At 38.0% G+C, this 17,001-nt stretch overlaps 2 protein-coding genes and 2 non-coding genes across 4 annotated transcripts; 2 read left to right on the forward strand and 2 right to left on the reverse strand.

The window, feature by feature from the left end:
* Window positions 1-847: 847 nt before the first annotated feature.
* Window positions 848-13,188, reverse strand: ttll1 (tubulin tyrosine ligase-like family, member 1). Its single transcript, XM_044107752.1, has 10 exons — window positions 12,726-13,188; window positions 12,483-12,600; window positions 11,399-11,607; window positions 11,143-11,323; window positions 10,901-11,038; window positions 10,681-10,789; window positions 9,650-9,793; window positions 8,669-8,755; window positions 4,448-4,611; window positions 848-2,663 (listed from the first exon to the last, which is right to left on the reverse strand). Exons 2-10 carry the CDS (start codon window positions 12,593-12,595, stop codon window positions 2,534-2,536), a joined length of 1,275 nt encoding a protein of 424 aa, XP_043963687.1. The 5' UTR covers window positions 12,596-12,600; window positions 12,726-13,188; the 3' UTR covers window positions 848-2,533.
* Window positions 2,813-2,899, forward strand: trnay-gua. Its single transcript is given in 2 exon segments — window positions 2,813-2,849; window positions 2,864-2,899. It is a non-coding gene; the product is annotated as a tRNA-Tyr (tRNA).
* trnay-gua lies at window positions 3,797-3,882 on the reverse strand. The gene is given in 2 exon segments: window positions 3,797-3,832; window positions 3,846-3,882. It is a non-coding gene; the product is annotated as a tRNA-Tyr (tRNA).
* A 340-nt stretch (window positions 13,189-13,528) lies between the features above and the next one.
* Window positions 13,529-16,662, forward strand: bik (BCL2 interacting killer). Its single transcript, XM_044107754.1, has 6 exons — window positions 13,529-13,662; window positions 13,748-13,776; window positions 14,691-14,778; window positions 14,973-15,125; window positions 15,210-15,324; window positions 16,525-16,662. The coding sequence occupies exons 3-6, from the start codon at window positions 14,699-14,701 to the stop codon at window positions 16,627-16,629; spliced, it is 453 nt and encodes a 150-aa protein (XP_043963689.1). The 5' UTR covers window positions 13,529-13,662; window positions 13,748-13,776; window positions 14,691-14,698; the 3' UTR covers window positions 16,630-16,662.
* The last annotated feature ends 339 nt before the right edge of the window (window positions 16,663-17,001 follow it).

The following is a 17,001-nucleotide window of genomic DNA, read 5'->3' on the forward strand; positions in this document are numbered from 1 at the left end:
AAGCATGAAAGAGGCTGGAGGATCTCAAAAAGCGACATATCATAACAAACCATTGAAAATTAGCACGTAAGAGCTTAGAGATTTTCAGCATGGTTTTTAGCTATTCTAATTCTTATCTGTAAATTTGCAACATCAACAAGTTTCTCTGGGATAGTCGTAAAGGGCTTTTATTGTGAAGGCGGAAGGAACTGACGGAAGTTGACGTCAGCGCAGCTTTGTAGAACGCCTTACTGACGTAACATCCTCAAAAACTTTTTGGGGATTACTTTTATGAGTTTTTAATTGCCTTTTCAGACGTAAGCAGTAAAATAAAGACCAATTACATTTCACTTTATATTTTAGAAACATATTCTGATTACAACTAATGCTGTTATTAAATCTGGTTCCAAATCTATTTATTGGCTTGCTGTCTTCACTGGTATACTACAGTTGTTGCAGTGTGGGTCTGTAGGGAGATTGTTTTTTTTTTTTTTTATTAAAAGCAAATTTACTTGTTATGCTCCCTCAATCAAGATAAATGGTTGAAAGTTTTTTAAATATTCTAAACAAAAAACAGTCTTCAAAGTCTTGTGGGCACAGAAGAGTCAAAGTTCATGTAGCGGGTAGACAATATTGCAAATTAGGCATTTTGTAGCAACACACTTGTGTGTAAACCAGCTCACTTCCACATACTCAGATGTGTGTGCCAACATAACCCACATATAGTTTACACATGCCCTCCACTTTAGAAACAAAACACCCGAAACGCATCTTTAGAGAAAGGAAACTGGAATTATTACATTTCTGTTTTTTACAGACATTAACCTGTGCAAATCAAAACTCTTCTGCAAGAAGAAACGGACTAAAATAAAATCTGACCACAGCTTTATTTAGCAAAGAGAACAGTGCATTCTTTCATAACATAACAAATCACATTTTAACCTCTTCTTATCAGAGCTTCTACAGAAAAATGTGAATGTACTCAAACCTGAGTAAAAATCAGTTAAAATGAAATGTTTCTTGGGATAGAGGAAAAAATAATCAATAAGACACATCCAGAATTAGCTCACAGCTGCAAGCAGGTAGTGATAAAAGCTGAATAGTTTCTGATCATGTAATGAAAACCAGCAGTGGGAACCAAGTAGGGGTTTACTCAGTTCCTTTATGGGAATTTCCCCAATCTCTCTCTGAATTTAACCTCACAGGTGGATGTGCAGCTGATATCTTGTGCTTTGGGGATTTTTGGTTAGAAATTAGCACATCTATGCTTAATATATATATATAGTAGCATCTCCATGAGGAATGAAGAAACATTTTTGTGGTGGGGAATAAGGCGAAATCATGCTTTTATTGACAAAAAACATTATAATGAGGCATGAGAAAACAAAGATGATTAAAAAAAATTGTTTTAAATAGTCTCAGTTACATTCATTAATGGCTTTAAGAGTCTTTAGAACAGTTTAATAATGTAAAAATGCAGGATTTAATACAAAAAAATAAGCATGAGCACAGAATAAGAATCCTGTTACATAATTCTTTTGTGTCTGTAAATAAAAACTACATTGTGATCAGCATACCATTAAAAAACAAATAATGTGTTTCTTTTTCAAGGCAGGGTTAAAGATGTATCAGAATGACCTACTTCAATCAAAATTAAATAGCAAAATTTCTTTTCTTGTTAATTTCAGGAAATTATAACAACTTAGATTTAGAATAGCATCTGTACTGTCATTGTTCTTTGGGTTGTTTAAATGGGGAGAAAAGGTTTCACCTTTGCCCATTTCAATTTAATCCAAAACACATAATAAATCAAAGGGAAATTAAATATTTGTCTATTACAAGGTGATTTATCACAAGACAATGTTAAACAACTGTCTATCTGTTGCTTCTAATATCCTCTGAGTTTTTCAAAAAATTGATTTTTGTTACTCATTGGGGCTTAAATGATTGGAAAGTCTTTAAGAACGTTTCAAGTACATTCTAACTACATATAGACTTTTCTAAAAGATCTCTGGTGTAATGCATATTGAATTTGTCAAAATGCAAAATGGAAGTTATTATTATTCTAATACATAAATCTAAATTAAAAAAATAAATAAAGTGCGGTACTCTGCACTGAATACAGTCCTTGTAAAGCATGAGCATTTAAAAAAACATTTGGGATCTATAAACATTTAGCAACTCTAATTCTGCATATAAACTTCTTAACTTTAAAACCATTTGCATTCATAATTCCTCTATTTTTTTCAAGCGTAGCTTCTCGCCTTCACACACCTCGTCCTCGATGTTAGCACCCTTTTTGGCAGATCAGAGTTAGGTGCAAGTAATCGACAATCATGCATAGTTCAGGTCGTAGATCATTGGGGTCATGAGGATACTCCCTACAAATACCCAAAGTCTCCATCTGTTAAACTTTACTGATCGCTCTACATTTGAACAACAGTGTGCCACAGTTGGAGAAAGGCCGGCAGCCCGTTGATAAAACTCTGGGTGGTCTTCGTTTTTTGCTCCAACAGTAAGACAGAGGAAGTCATTCGGAGTCAGTAACATCGCCTCACTTCCACGTGGCTGCGGCAGGACGGGCGCCAGCACTCCCCCTGGTGCCCTTTGAACCCAGCAGCTGACCCGAGCGGCTCCTCAGGTCATGCTCGGCGCTCTCGCTCTGGGCCTGCTCCTCGTCATACCTGATGGAAAACAAACAGCGCGACTGAGATCCGGTTTCCTCCTCTGTTTGCTCTGACATAAAGCATGTAAACACAGAGTCTAAAACGTTCTGGTTTCAGGATTAACACAACAACGTTTGGATGAAGTGTGCGCTACTGCCTCTAAATGGCCTTCGATAGCTCAGTTGGTAGAGCGGAGGACTGTAGTGGAACATCCAGGCATCCTTAGGTCGCTGGTTCAAATCCGGCTCGAAGGAGCTTTTATTTTCCTCCCAGTACTTTGCATTCACAACAAAAACTACACAGAAAAAAAAACCCTGTTTAACTACATATAACCCACTACCTTTACAAAAATATCCAAAACTCTTCACATTCAGTCAACACAGAAGTAGCTTCAACTCCATAGCAATTCTCAATAATAAGATAAATGTAGATTTAAGTATACAATTAATCATATGTCTGGGAAATAAAAGTTTTAAATGAACTTCATTCAACCAAGAAGTTTGTTTCTGATTGGAAATGAGTTTGTATGCCCCAATGTTGAAAATAAACAAAGTAAAACAAAATTGGGAAAAAATACACTTTAAAAATAAAACATCTTTACAATCATTTAAATTTAGGAATGAATAGATGAATAATTACATTTCAGATCCAATTATTAAAAGTGAAATTCCTAATTCTAAATCAGATGTAATTATTTCTGTATTCGTTTAAATACTTTAATATTTTATGTGCTATACTGTTTAGAGCAGTATTAACCTTTAAGACTAACATTAGTGATCTTTTATTAAAAAAATTTTTATTTTTTATTTTTTATTTATTTATTTTTTTTGATCAAGGTCTTTTTATTATTTTTTTACATACACCACACACACACAAAAAACTAAACAAAAAACAAAAACAAACAAAAAAAAAAAAAAAAAAAAACTGACAAAAAAAAATTTGTTTAAAGTGGGAAACAATCTTGTATTTATTCAAAAATAAAATTTGGACTAATTATATAGTTAATACATTCTCAATGTATTTGTCTCAATTTAACTTTAATTATTTAGGAATTAATCTATTGGTTAAATTGTGATTGAAATGATCCATTAAAAAGGGTCAAACTTAATGTTTACATTCATTTCCATCTCAACCTTTGACCTAAAAGCAACTCCTTTGAGCCGGATTCAAACCAGCGACCTAAGGATTACTGATGTTCCACTACAGTCCTCCGCTCTACCAACTGAGCTATCGAAGGGTGTGACGATACTGACCCACATTACTGCTTTGAGGTAGCAGTAATCTTTTTTTTTCTTTTTTTTATTTCTGAATAAAATAAAATAAAATACATCTGTAGACCAAAGAAGTTGTTGGTTTTGGGAATAAAATAAAAACAAAAATTGGCTTACAAAATAGAATATGTGAAAATCAAATAAATTGCCAGATAAGAAGAATAAAAGTTTGTTGATAAAATAAAATAAAATGATAGACCTAACAAGATGTTCGCTTTGGGAATAAAATTAAAAACACTCTGCTGCTATCAAAAGAAATCAAAAAGTAATTAGCACGAAACAGGATATAGATCAGCGGAAAAAAACCTAGATTCTGTATAAAGAAAATCTAAATAAAAACTGTAAACTAAATTAAATTTAATTTCCTTTCAGAAGCAGAACAGTTCAAATTGGATTTTTTATGTGACAAATGTTCAGTTCATTTTATGTCATTTACAATCTTCAGTTCTACCCAAAGGCTGGCGGATGTTTTTGTCCTCCATGATGGATTCTTTAACCCCAAAGAGCGAGCGGAGGGTTTCTGTCACTCACAGGACTTGGTAGTTCCCCAGGGCCTCTCTGGGCGGACTGCGATTCCAGCGGCAGTCTGGGATCTCCCCGTTGGGCGTGACGATGTTGAGCGTGTCGTTGATGAGGTTGTATTTCAGAATGCGGTCGTTGGCTGTGCTGGAGGTCAGCGACGGAGAGGCGTTAACCTGAGGGTCGCAAACATCGCCATATTTACAGCAGTAGAAGAAGGAGAAGAAGAAGAAGAAGAAGCAATATTTAGGCTGAGTGGGTTCATGACTGGTGGGAAGTGATTCATAATGCAACACAACTCCAAACGAGATCTGTTTAGTTTCTTCCTGTAATTATACTGAATGTGGAAGGAAATGAAGCTACTAATATGTACATAAACATGCAATCAGTAAACACTCATTTATAAACTGAACGTACAAACTTATACTGTTGTTTTTTCCACTTAGTTTATTTACTCACATTTAAATACCAAAATGTATATTTTTATGACTAAATTTCTTTGTTTAAATTTGATTGAAAATCAATTAAATATAAATTAACTGAAATATAAACAATTAGAAATGTTTAAAAAGTTGTTTCAATGTGGTGGCATAAAATGTGAAATATTTGAATTAAATAAATGATTTTGAAACATTATTCTCCATGATCCATTTTCAGTTTTCTCATTTTTAACTAAAACCAAATTTCTAGAATCAAAATTTATTGTTTGTCACTGTACACATGTACAGTGAGATTAAAGCCAACCAAAACAACGCAAACAATATAAGAGATATAAACATAAATATGGTGACATTCCAATATTAAATCAAGTAAAAGATATCAGAACTGATTGATGAGTATTCCCAAAACCATGATCAAATAAGATATCCCTAAAAATTGTTTCAGACTGATGTATTCCACATACATTTCACTGAAATAAACCACTTGTTTCTCAATTTGTGGGTGTTTTGTGTTTATTTTAATGTTTTTCAAACAGTTAGGATGCAAATAGGTATAAAAGAAGAAGCTGCAAAACATATTTGAAATCTTCATATCAGATTACCAAATAAAAAGGAAAGAAATCCAACTTTCTGTTGTTTGTTAGGATGGATTCTTGGTGAAATGACACTGTGTGTAAAATCTAAAATGACTAGGCAATGAGCGACGTTATCAATATCAAAAATGGCGCTTAGAAGAAAAGTACCAAAAAATGACAGGAGGCTTTTAAACCATTTAACCGTCTGTGACTGAGTACTGAATTCAGAACCGGTGGCACTGATGGGCAGACTCGCTGAGTTTCTGGAACGTTTTCCTCAAAGAGGAACGTCTTTTGCCCTACAAACAACTTTGTGCTGCTGAAAATAGATCAGATCGGTGTCCGCTCGCAGAAATAACTCAGACACAGCCTAGAAACCCAGCAGCTGTCAAACGAGTGCATTGTGACACATTACGAGGCCACAGAGAGTTATGTTTACCAGAGAGCTGAGACAGAGAGAGCAACAAATACAAAGTGTCTGCTGTCGGTGTGTTTCCATCTGTTTCCATTAGATGAATAAAGAGTCACAAAATCTGCAGCACAACACAAACACACAGGGAGCTTCTCACCAACCAGCAGCACAAAATGAGCGACTAAGATGGAAGAAGATGAGCAAGTCTCAATCTGGAGGTGCAGAAGTTACCAGAGAGACGGCACTGATCAGAAAATGGCAATGATTGATTATGAAGGTTTTATTTAGCCGGAAACAATATGGAGGTTTTCTGAAATACAACCTAAAAGGAAAACAGGAAGAAACTGAGACAGAGGGAACATGCTGAGTCAGCTGGTAATGAAAAACATCCATCCAACATCCATCCGTCCATCCAACATCCATCCAACATCCATCCAACATCCATCCATCCAACATCCATCCATCCATCCATCCATCCATCCATCCAACATCCATCCAACATCCATCCATCCAACATCCATCCAACATCCATCCGTCCATCCAACATCCATCCAACATCCATCCAACATCCATCCGTCCATCCAACATCCATCCAACATCCATCCAACATCCATCCGTCCATCCATCCATCCAACATCCATCCATCCAACATCCATCCGTCCATCCAACATCCATCCATCCATCCATCCAACATCCATCCAACATCCATCCATCCAACATCCATCCATCCATCCAACATCCATCCATCCATCCAACATCCATCCAACATCCATCCATCCATCCAACATCCATCCATCCAACATCCATCCATCCAACATCCATCCATCCATCCAACATCCATCCAACATCCATCCATCCATCCAACATCCATCTGTCCATCCAACATCCATCCAACATCCATCCATCCATCCATCCAACATCCATCCATCCATCCATCCATCCAACATCCATCCATCCAACATCCATCCATCCATCCATCCATACGTCCATCCATCCATCCATCCATCCATCATCCATCCATCCAACATCCATCCATCCTTCCATCCATCCATCCATCAAACATCCATCCATCCAACATCCATCCATCCATCCAACATCCAACATCCATCCAACATCCATCCATCCATCCAACATCCATCCATCCATCCAACATCCATCCATCCAACATCCATCCAACATCCATCCATCCAACATCCATCCATCCAACATCCATCCATCCATCCAACACCCATCCATCCATCCATCCAACATCCATCCATCCATCCAACATCCATCCATCCAACATCCATCCATCCATCCAACATCCATCCATCCATCCATCCATCCAACATCCATCCGTCCATCCAACATCCATCCAACATCCATCCATCCATCCAACATCCATCCATCCAACATCTTTCCAACATCCATCCATCCATCCAACATCCATCCATCCAACATCCATCCAACATCCATCCATCCAACATCCATCCGTCCATCCAACATCCATCCAACATCCATCCATCCAACATCCATCCATCCAACATCCATCCATCCATCCATCCAACATCCATCCATCAATCCATCCATCCAACATCCATCCATCATCATCCATCCATCCAACATCCATCCATCCAACATCCATCCATCCATCATCATCCATCCATCCAACATCCATCCATCCAACGTCAAATCCATCCGTCGTCAACGTCCGTCCGTCAATCCGTCCGTCCAGCATCCGTCATCCGTCAACGTCCATCCATCCATCCAACGTCCGTCCATCCGTCCGTCAACGTCCGTCCATCCATCATCGTCCGTCCATCCATCCGTCAACATCCGTCCATCCATCATCATCCATCCATCCAACATCCATCCATCCATCCAAAATCCATCCATCCATCCAACATCCATCCGTCCATCCAACATCCATCCAACATCCATCCATCCAACATCCATCCATCCATCAATCCATCCATCCAACATCCATCCATCCAACATCCATCCATCCATCTATCCAACATCCATCCGTCCATCCAACATCCATCCAACATCCATTCATCCAACATCCATCCATCCAACATCCATCCAACATCCATCCATCCAACATCCATCCATCATCCATCCATCCATCCAACATCCATCCGTCCATCCAACATCCATCCAACATCCATCCATCCATCCATCCATCCAACATCCATCCAACATCCATCCATCATCCATCCATCCATCCATCCAACATCCAACATCCATCCATCCATCATCCATCCAACCATCCATCCATCCATCCAACATCCATCCATCATCCATCCATCCAACCATCCATCCATCTATCCATCCAACATCCATCCATCCAACATCCATCCATCCATTCAACATCCATCCAACATCCATCCATCCAACATCCATCTATCCAACCAAGCATTCATTTGTTCGATTGTCATCCATCCATCCTTCTGATATTCATATATATATGGCGACACCATATATATATTTATATTTCTGCTGGTTTCATTCTACAGAATATTTACAGTGGCAGAAGCTGTTCTCTTTCTTCCTTCTTTAGTTTTAAATCTCCTGGTTTCTTTAAAAGAGCAACAGACACCCCAGATCCTCCGCTGTACCCAACAGCGAGCATGAAGTAATTTTCCAAGTATTGATCCAGACAGTGTTCCAACTATTTATTGAAAAAATAAAAATAAACCCAGGTCAACAGAAGACTCCAAATAAACCCAGTTGCTCAGACTGGGCTCCCAGCTTTTATTCTTTAGGCTTCATAACTTAAGAGGTGAAAACATGTCAATGCGACTCGCTTGGAGAAATGACTCACCTCAATGAGCCACGGCTTCAGCTTGTCGTCGATGATGATGTCATACCCGTAACACTCAAAACAGTGCTTATCATTGTTCATCACGGGCTAGCAGGGAAGAAAACACAGACTGAATCAGCAAAACGAATAATTTTTTATTTGTTTCATCAGTTATTATCAAACAACCAGAGTATAAATACACCATACATCTGTCAGCAGCAGATGCTTTGATGCCTTTGAGAGGAAGTGAGTAAGAGCTCTTATTTAAAAAAGGAAGTGTGTTTAGTGTCCTGTGGGCTAAAACCAATACAAAGACATGCAGGTGGTTTTACAACACTCAGAAATCAGACGGCCTCTTGTCACGTTAAAATACAACGTAAAAGGAATCGGATTCTGCCTGCACAAGTTTAAATTAGAACAAAAAAACTTATTTAGCACCTGCAGCTGTCTATATATATTCTGCTTTATAGAGGTGTAATATTTCATTGGTGAGACGTTTCTGTTTTCTGCTAGAGGTGCTCACAGGGAAGTATCTGCAAACAGGTTCAGCACACTGAAAGGTGATTACACAATATGGATAAGTGAGCGCAAGACTTCCCCAGCGACGAAAGAGTGAGGAATAAATATTTACAAAAGCATTCGCACGTCTTGCACAAACTTCAGTGTGTTACGTTGAAATTTTATGTGAGAAATCAGAGCAAAATATAAGGATTTAGAAAACTTTTGAGAGTTCAAGTATGGCGTCCATTTGCATTCAGCTTATTTACAATAAACTACATTGATGTTTGAGGCGGTTTTGAGGGAAAATGTGAAAAAGTGGTGTGAAAGATTCAGTTTTAAACAGAAAGTTTAAAGACGGTTTACGCTAAAGAAGCATTTAGAAACCAGGAATTCTCCATTTGCATTTGAAATGTAACCAGCAAAGTGTCGGAATTAGAGAAAACATAATCAGAAATAAGCAACTGTCGCTCTTTTATTCAGTCCTTCATGCTATAAACTTACTGCAACCGCCTTCAGTGACTGCACCACGATCCAGTGGATCTGGTCAAACAGCCGGTTTGTCACCTCCTCTCCTCTGGTGCTCTCCAGGTACAATCGAAGATTACTGACTGTCCACTTTCCCCCGTGAACGTGGTTGTAGTCGTCCTGTTGGAAAGCACAGTTAAACCAGAAATGTGATGCTTTCTGTGAAGATTCAAAAAACTAAAATAAATATTACGACCTTAAAAATAACAAAAAGATATTTTTTGATGCGTTTTAGTCATGGGAAAACTGTTGTGTCATTCCTACATCCCTGTGCTTGATGAGAGAAAGTAGTAGCCAGTCGCTGTCATTAAAAGCAGGTGTTTTAGCGATTAGCTAGTCTGCAGGATACAGGTTTGCATTAACATAATGGAACTATTGTAAACTACAGAGATATGTTCTGGTCATGAACAAAAATTTTAATTTATTGGAAAGACCTCCAGTGAAGAATTGAACTGATTTCACCATTTCTGATAGAGTGAAAATTAGTGACAAATATCTAACCAGTATAAACTTTACAAAAATATATAAAAAAAGATGGGAATAAATCGGGGAGAACAATTAGTCAAAGACGGGGCTGGCTGCTCCAAAACTTTCTTAGTAAATCTGAATGTTGTTTCATAGCTGCAACTCTGAATATCTTTATGTTAGAATGTGGATATCACCTACTGCAGACAGCTGTTTTGTTTGGTTATGTTTGAAAAATGGAAAACAACCAATAAAAACTGAGTTTACTAAAAGGAAACTCAACTGTTACACAAATTTAGAAAGCTGCTAGTCTTGGTAGGAGAGGATTCAAATAACTTCGACCTCGACAGATGGTTTGAGTGATGAAGAAGAAGTTCATCTAAATGAACGACCATATTTGTGGAACTATAAGACTAGCAAAATAAATACCAGAGTTTCAAATTAAAGTGAGAGTACTTGATTTTTGTATATTTCTGCACCAGCAGCAGATCTGTACTTCACCTAAGTTGAGGAAAATGTGGTTCCTTTTGATGACAACTCACCCCGTGTTTCTGAATGGCCACATTAGTGAGATGCACAAACATGTTGTCCAGCTCACTGGTGCTGGGTGTGTACTTCACCGTGCAGAACCGGCAGAACCCCAATTTGTACCTAACAGATCAGATCAGATTTATTCAAATTCATATTTTCTGTTATACACCATATGATTTCCTGGGTGGATAATTGACGCATAAACAGGATGTAGTTTTGAAAGGTGCTTACATGTAGCACTTTAACGGCCGATATGTTGTCACCAGAACATAAAGTCGAAGGTCAAACTTCTTCCCGCCAATCAGCAGAGGGTTGTCGATGTACAGAGAGATCACATACGCCTCTTTCCCGCTGGATGCTGCAACAAACCTGGAGGCAGGACGAAGCAGCAACACCCACTGAGAATACCATGATGACTCTTTTGTCGTTTTTCTCCATCCAAAGCTTGAAAGGAAACACGTTTCCTGACTTACGTGGACGTCCGGCTGTCGCGCGACCACTTCTTAATCTGTGATAGCTTGTTGATGAGGAAGATGCCCTTCCCCTGGGCTTTCCCGCAGGGCTTCATGATCCAGGTGCTGGACGGATTCTTGCGAAACTCCTCCACAAACAAATTATAATCAGCCGGGAGCATAAATGTCACAGGAACAAAATCTGCACAAGGAAGTCAAAAGAAAAACATCAGGACTATTCACGACTGTATATATATCCACCTCTGGGGAAGGTTACCCAGATAAATGTATTTTCCGTTCTTGTCCTTCTCTGCAAGCAGACTTCCTTCCTTTTCCAGCTCTTTGCGGTAGCGCTTGATGTTCTTGATCATCAGGTCTTTCCTGGTCAGCTCATAGTGGTTTGGGAAATGGTTTACCAGCTGCTCATCCGACAGCCGGTAGCCGGTGTCCACGCTGAACACGTTCCTGATGGTCTGGATGCTCATCCTGCATGTTGGTACACATCAAGTTAAACAGCTTCACTACTGGACCATCGCCTACCAAACAAATTATAATATTAAATTAATTCTTCCTAGTAAGAGAAAAGAGCATAAACTCCTAATTAAATTTATAAAACCAACTAAAAAGCATCCATACTCTAAAGAAACACTTTGAATTAGCTTCAGAAAGAATGGAAAACACGAGATAAGGTGTGCTTTTTTTTTCTTTCTTTTTTTCAATTAACATTGAAATAAAATGGTATATTTCCAATTTTGAAGACTGGCTAGGAACCCAGGATAATAAATTTAATAAAGTAATGGATTAATAATATACAAGTTCTTTGGAAAGTGTGCTGCACATTTTTATTAATCATTTAATTACTTTTTCTTAGAAATTGTTATATGTTGTATTTTTCAAAAAATGTTTAAGTGTTGAAATATTAATTTAGATGTAAGTTTAGGCAGAGCAGCTGTATACTTTCATCCATTTCCTGCCTTATTTGAATGGCCTGAAAGGAGACATGCAGGATGAAGAATCATAAAAACACAAACCTCAGGGCAATTTAGAAATACCAATTAACCAAACAGGTATGTTTTTGGACTGTGAGAGGAAGTTGGCCACGCCAGGATTCAAGATTTTCCATTTAACAATCATTTATTTACTTTTTTCTCTTCACTGTATGTGCGTTAAAATTAAAGATAAGATTTTTTTGATTTAGGTTACTACTTTGACTTTATAAACAGATATAAAAAGTGAATATAACTGCATTTTTGGAGAAAAAATATTTTTTTTCTTACATAAGATATTTCTTCTTTAGCTAATTAGCAAAATTATTATTTTTTTAGACGTATTTTAAATTATGTTGTAGTGCTAGAACCTACCAGTAGAAATTCCAGTCCTCGTTTTCTGTCACTTGAACCCATTCTCTTTTTTCAAAGTTATTGATGAGCACTGACTTCTCGATATCTGTCACCCATTTCACCTTCCCGGCCATGGTGCCTTCAAAACATCATGTCAACAAATATCAAACACACAATACTCACGAACATATTTATATAAATTCAGCCTGATATGTGTGTGAGATCATTTAGGATCCGCTTTAAGATTTATATACACTCAGCTACCTGCAAATCAGAGCCAGGAAGCATGCAGTCATCAGCATCTGCTGCTCTGACAGGCTCCGTTAGCAGGCTGCTGAATCCTCCCCGGGCTGCTGAAGAGACTGAGCGGCCATCGTCCGGGTCAGGGATGCAGTCTCATCCGACTGTCGTTACAGTTTTACGGCCAAGCAGCTTGTAAAGCATCACCGTGAGCTGAAAGCTAGCGAGCGAACGCCGCCTCCATGTTAGCTGCTGTAGCGCCACTTATTGATTCCGACGACGTGAGCGGTGACGACAACGCCCAAGACGGTCAAACTACAACGAAGCATTTCTTCGAGCTAAAAACTGGATAATTTCTGTGCAACTAGTGAAATACCGCATGATTAATATAAAAACTTGAAAAGGGTGTGTCTCAGGAACGCTAAGAAGATGTTGCATTACCAGAATAACCTAGCAACGGAGGACGCAGTGATGTGACTGCGGGGTGTCATTGCCACATTTTACCACAGGGGGTCACTATTTCACTGTTTCTATTTTTAACAACAGGCTGGTGGCTGCAGAGTGCCAAAATATGTTGAATTCATCATACGTGATGGAGAAATCTCATTAAACCTGTCTGTATGAGAGTACACGTTTGATTATCTGTAATAAATAATATTTGTTTTTCTTTTAAAATGCCTTATGATTGCATTTGTGGTGAATCGGTGCTATATTAACCCAACCGAGGTGGACTGAACTGATCAAATACAAAAAGAAAGTTGAATTCTCAGTAAGAAATTGTTGTACAGTAATATATTTCTTGCCTACATTTAAACCAAAATTAACTTGTTACGACTCAATTGGTATTTATTGGGTGTTTCTGTCTCCCCCTAATGGTCAAATTTGCTAGCAGCAGGTAAAGGCGTGGCCAATTGTACTTTGTAGCAGTTACCTGAGAGCAACGAGATTAAAGGACGCTGCTGTAAGTACAAACACCTTTCGATTATTTATTTGATTTTATAACTAAAGATAAGTGCTAATGATAATGACTTTTCTATTTATTACAGGGCGGCGTCCTATTTAATCTACATTAAAGGTATTTTACCTTTCTTTTTTCACTGTGAGTGCACCTGTTTACTTGCCGGGGTGGGAGCATTTTACTTTCGATAAACATTCAAATAAAGTACTTTTAGAAAATGAAACACAATGCGTGTTTGAAAATGAAGAAACTAATAAATGTTATGAGTTGAAGGGTTGATATCTAATCCTTTAAGGGTGATTTTAAAAAATGACCTTTGTTGGTTTTAGGCATGAACGATGACTTCATGTATTTTGTTATGACTAAAGCAAACCTCTATAGGCGGCTACAGGGGTTATTTCCAGCCCGCATTAGTTTTTCTCTTGTTAAAAAGATACGAAGGGAAATAAAACCTCACGTTTACATTAAAAATACATTTATTTATTTTGTGTAAATTTGTCTAAAAATTGTAAACTTATATAAAGTTTATGGGGATTGTCTGAGGTGAGTGACGCTGTATTTCTCCCTACTGAGTGGAGAAAAGAGCCGTTTGGTTGATTTGGGTTATGGAAATGTGGCATTTGCATTAAAGAGCATGAGAACAACAGGTCTGATCTCAGCTTAGGTGATCACATGAGGTTAAAAGTAAAGTCTACAAACATAATCTAACAAGTTTTGTTATAAAAACATTATTAGAACAACACTTTTTAACATAATCAGCTCCTAAAAAATTAGGGAAGTGAAACAGCTTAGCAGGAAGAGACATCAGAGGGATGAAGTCACCACCTCAGATCCTTTTTTTATTATTTTAATTGGACTCTCTCCCTGGTAACAAGCGCCTCCCATCCTGGTCACATGTTCTCTTGTTTACACAGCTTGTTTATGAACGTTAGAAGTCCATACATGGAGGCCCTTTCATCCCGCATTATCAATGTGGTGTTTAATTGAAATAATTTGACAAGAACTCATGTGAAAATGTTTCTCCTGCTCAGAAAACACGATGGTGGAACAAACCAGGCATCCGAACCGCGCTGTGACCCTCCAGGCTGGACCTGGAGAGGTGGTGGACGGGGGCCTCAGGTACAGTACGGACACTCCCTGCTCCTGTTTCAGTTACTCAGCACATTGTTCCATGTAAACACATCATGTGGGATGAGTTGTACCAACAACAAGCACGACAAAGAAAGAAGATTTGATCAAGTCTTCCAAACAATTGCGTTTTAAAGACGTTTTGTTGTTGGTAGTTAGTAATGTTTTCTGTTTTCCTGGTTTAGGATCCGTGACAGAGCAGCGAGGGTCGTTGGTCGACAGCTGGCTGAAATCGGAGACCTTCTGGACCAGGAGTGGGCCAGGAGAGATCCAAACCGGCCGCCAACTCCTCTCTACCTGCTGGGACCTGCCCGGACTCTGACACGGATCATCTACAGGTACAAAAGCATGTTTTGTTTTGATCTCATATTTCTAGTTGGATATTTATGTTTTCGGTTGTTATCTTGGTTGGTGTTTTACAGGGATCTCCACAACCAGCTGTGGGGTTTCCAGAGCCTGTTGGCTCCGGTGAAGGCCTGGATTGTCAGCACTACGTCCGGGCCGGGAAACATCAGAGCAGAGGCAAAGGCAACCTGGGTAATTATTTGATCTTCGATTGAGTGCAGGGTTTTCCCCAGAAAACTGGCTAAGCCCGTTGCTTGGGGCGCTAGGGTTAGGGTAGCTGGCCGCCATGTTTTTGAGTTAAAAAATGTTTAATACCTTAATACCTAAACACCAGCTATAAAGTCTTAAAAAAAAACTAAAATAAATTAAACATGCTAAGCCTGGTGGGGGCTCAAGTAAAGCCTGGTGGCCCGTCAGGCTTATAATACACTGTGGGAAACCCGGCTGTGTTTTTTTTAAATTACGTTAGGTTTAATTTTGCAAGAACAAGTAGAAGTTAATATTTTATTCAACGTAAGCTCTTAACAAACAGACTTTTATATACTATATGCAATTTTTTATTTATTTTGAACAGAGAAAAAGTACAAACAGAAAAAAATGATATAACAAATGATCATACCCATTGCCATGCATTTTTACATAATTTGTTCAAAAAAGGGGCAGATAGAATATAAAATATCTTATGATTTCCTTCTACTCTCATTCTCATTTACCTACAAACATTTAAATATCCCCACACCAGATAAACTCTTAAATTATTCCCACATTGAATGACACTTAAACCTTGCATTCTCATCCTTAAATGTAGAATTATTTATACATTTTAATATCAACAATAGCATATTTGGTCTTTAAAACACCCATATTTCCCAATAAGCTCCTTTTTCAAAGATTTTTTTTAAACTGGCTTATAATTTAATTTCTTCCATAAATCTACTCCACACAGAAACTCTTTGGTTGAACAAGAGATTTTTGTTTTGTTTTGTTTTTTTTGACAAAAAAGTTGCAGAGTTCCTCATTTGGGTCTTTAAAGGTGCAGTATCTAACTTTTTATCAAAATAATTTTTTTGTATTTTTGATGAAATTGTCACTCTGTCGTGACAGTTAATATGCGAAAAAAAAATCAAGCCACTCTGCCTTTTTCCAGTGCTAAGTAAAAACAACCAATAAGAGCCAGAAGGCGGGCCTTAGCGCTGTCAATCACCCTAAGTGTAGCACTGCTTATCCCCTCTTGCTCTCTGCGGCTAGCATAGCCTGTCATGAATGCTAAAGATAGAAAAACTATCCAGTTAACCTTTCCAGGTACACAAAAAATTTTTTATTATATAATAATATTTATTCCCTTAATACTGTAAAATCACATTGTTTTTATCATTTTCTTTCATTTTTAAGGTGAGGAGTTTAAAAGTGGTGGCTTGCCCTGGCTGGACCAGCGGAGCACTCATGACCGTAGCACTTTTGGTGGCAGCAAGCATTTTTGGTGGACTGTGGATGTAAGAGGAGGCCTGGGAAGAGGCCCAGAGAAAGTCTGAGTATGTTTGATGGGAAAAAAAAAAAAAAAAAAAGTTTGCATTTGATTTAAAATTAATGCTGATTTTTGTTTCTGCTGTTTACTTTTCTTTTTTTATACCATTTCCATGAGCTGTATTGACATTAACCACAGACTGGAAATGCCTTCCTTAGAATAAAGCTTAAAAAAATGTGTTGCTAAATTCACTGAAGAACCTCCAGATTGGTTTCATTTTTTAAAAGAGTTTCCTGAAAAGCCAGAACATTGTAGCACTGGAAGGCTGTTTTGCCGTTGCATTGATATCAGAAAGCATGTTTCTCATGACTGGACTGTTGCTGGCCTGCAGTCTTTTTGCAGTT

The sequence above is a fragment of the Gambusia affinis genome, linkage group LG23 (genome assembly GCF_019740435.1).
Source record: "Gambusia affinis linkage group LG23, SWU_Gaff_1.0, whole genome shotgun sequence".
Classification (NCBI taxonomy): Eukaryota; Metazoa; Chordata; class Actinopteri; order Cyprinodontiformes; family Poeciliidae; genus Gambusia; species Gambusia affinis.

Coding starts and splice junctions, on each gene's coding strand:
- ttll1 (XM_044107752.1), bottom strand. CDS start 12,595: ATGGCCGGGAAGGTGAAATGGGTGACAGATATCGAGAAGTCAGTGCTC. Junction 10,790..10,900: donor CGGCCGTTAAAGTGCTACAT/GTAAGCACCTTT, acceptor CTGATCTGTTAG/GTACAAATTGGGGTTCTGCC. Junction 2,664..4,447: donor CTGGGGAACTACCAAGTCCT/GTGAGTGACAGA, acceptor GTTTTCCATCAG/GTATGACGAGGAGCAGGCCC.
- bik (XM_044107754.1), top strand. CDS start 14,699: ATGGTGGAACAAACCAGGCATCCGAACCGCGCTGTGACCCTCCAGGCT. Junction 14,779..14,972: donor GTGGTGGACGGGGGCCTCAG/GTACAGTACGGA, acceptor TTCCTGGTTTAG/GATCCGTGACAGAGCAGCGA. Junction 15,126..15,209: donor CTGACACGGATCATCTACAG/GTACAAAAGCAT, acceptor GGTGTTTTACAG/GGATCTCCACAACCAGCTGT.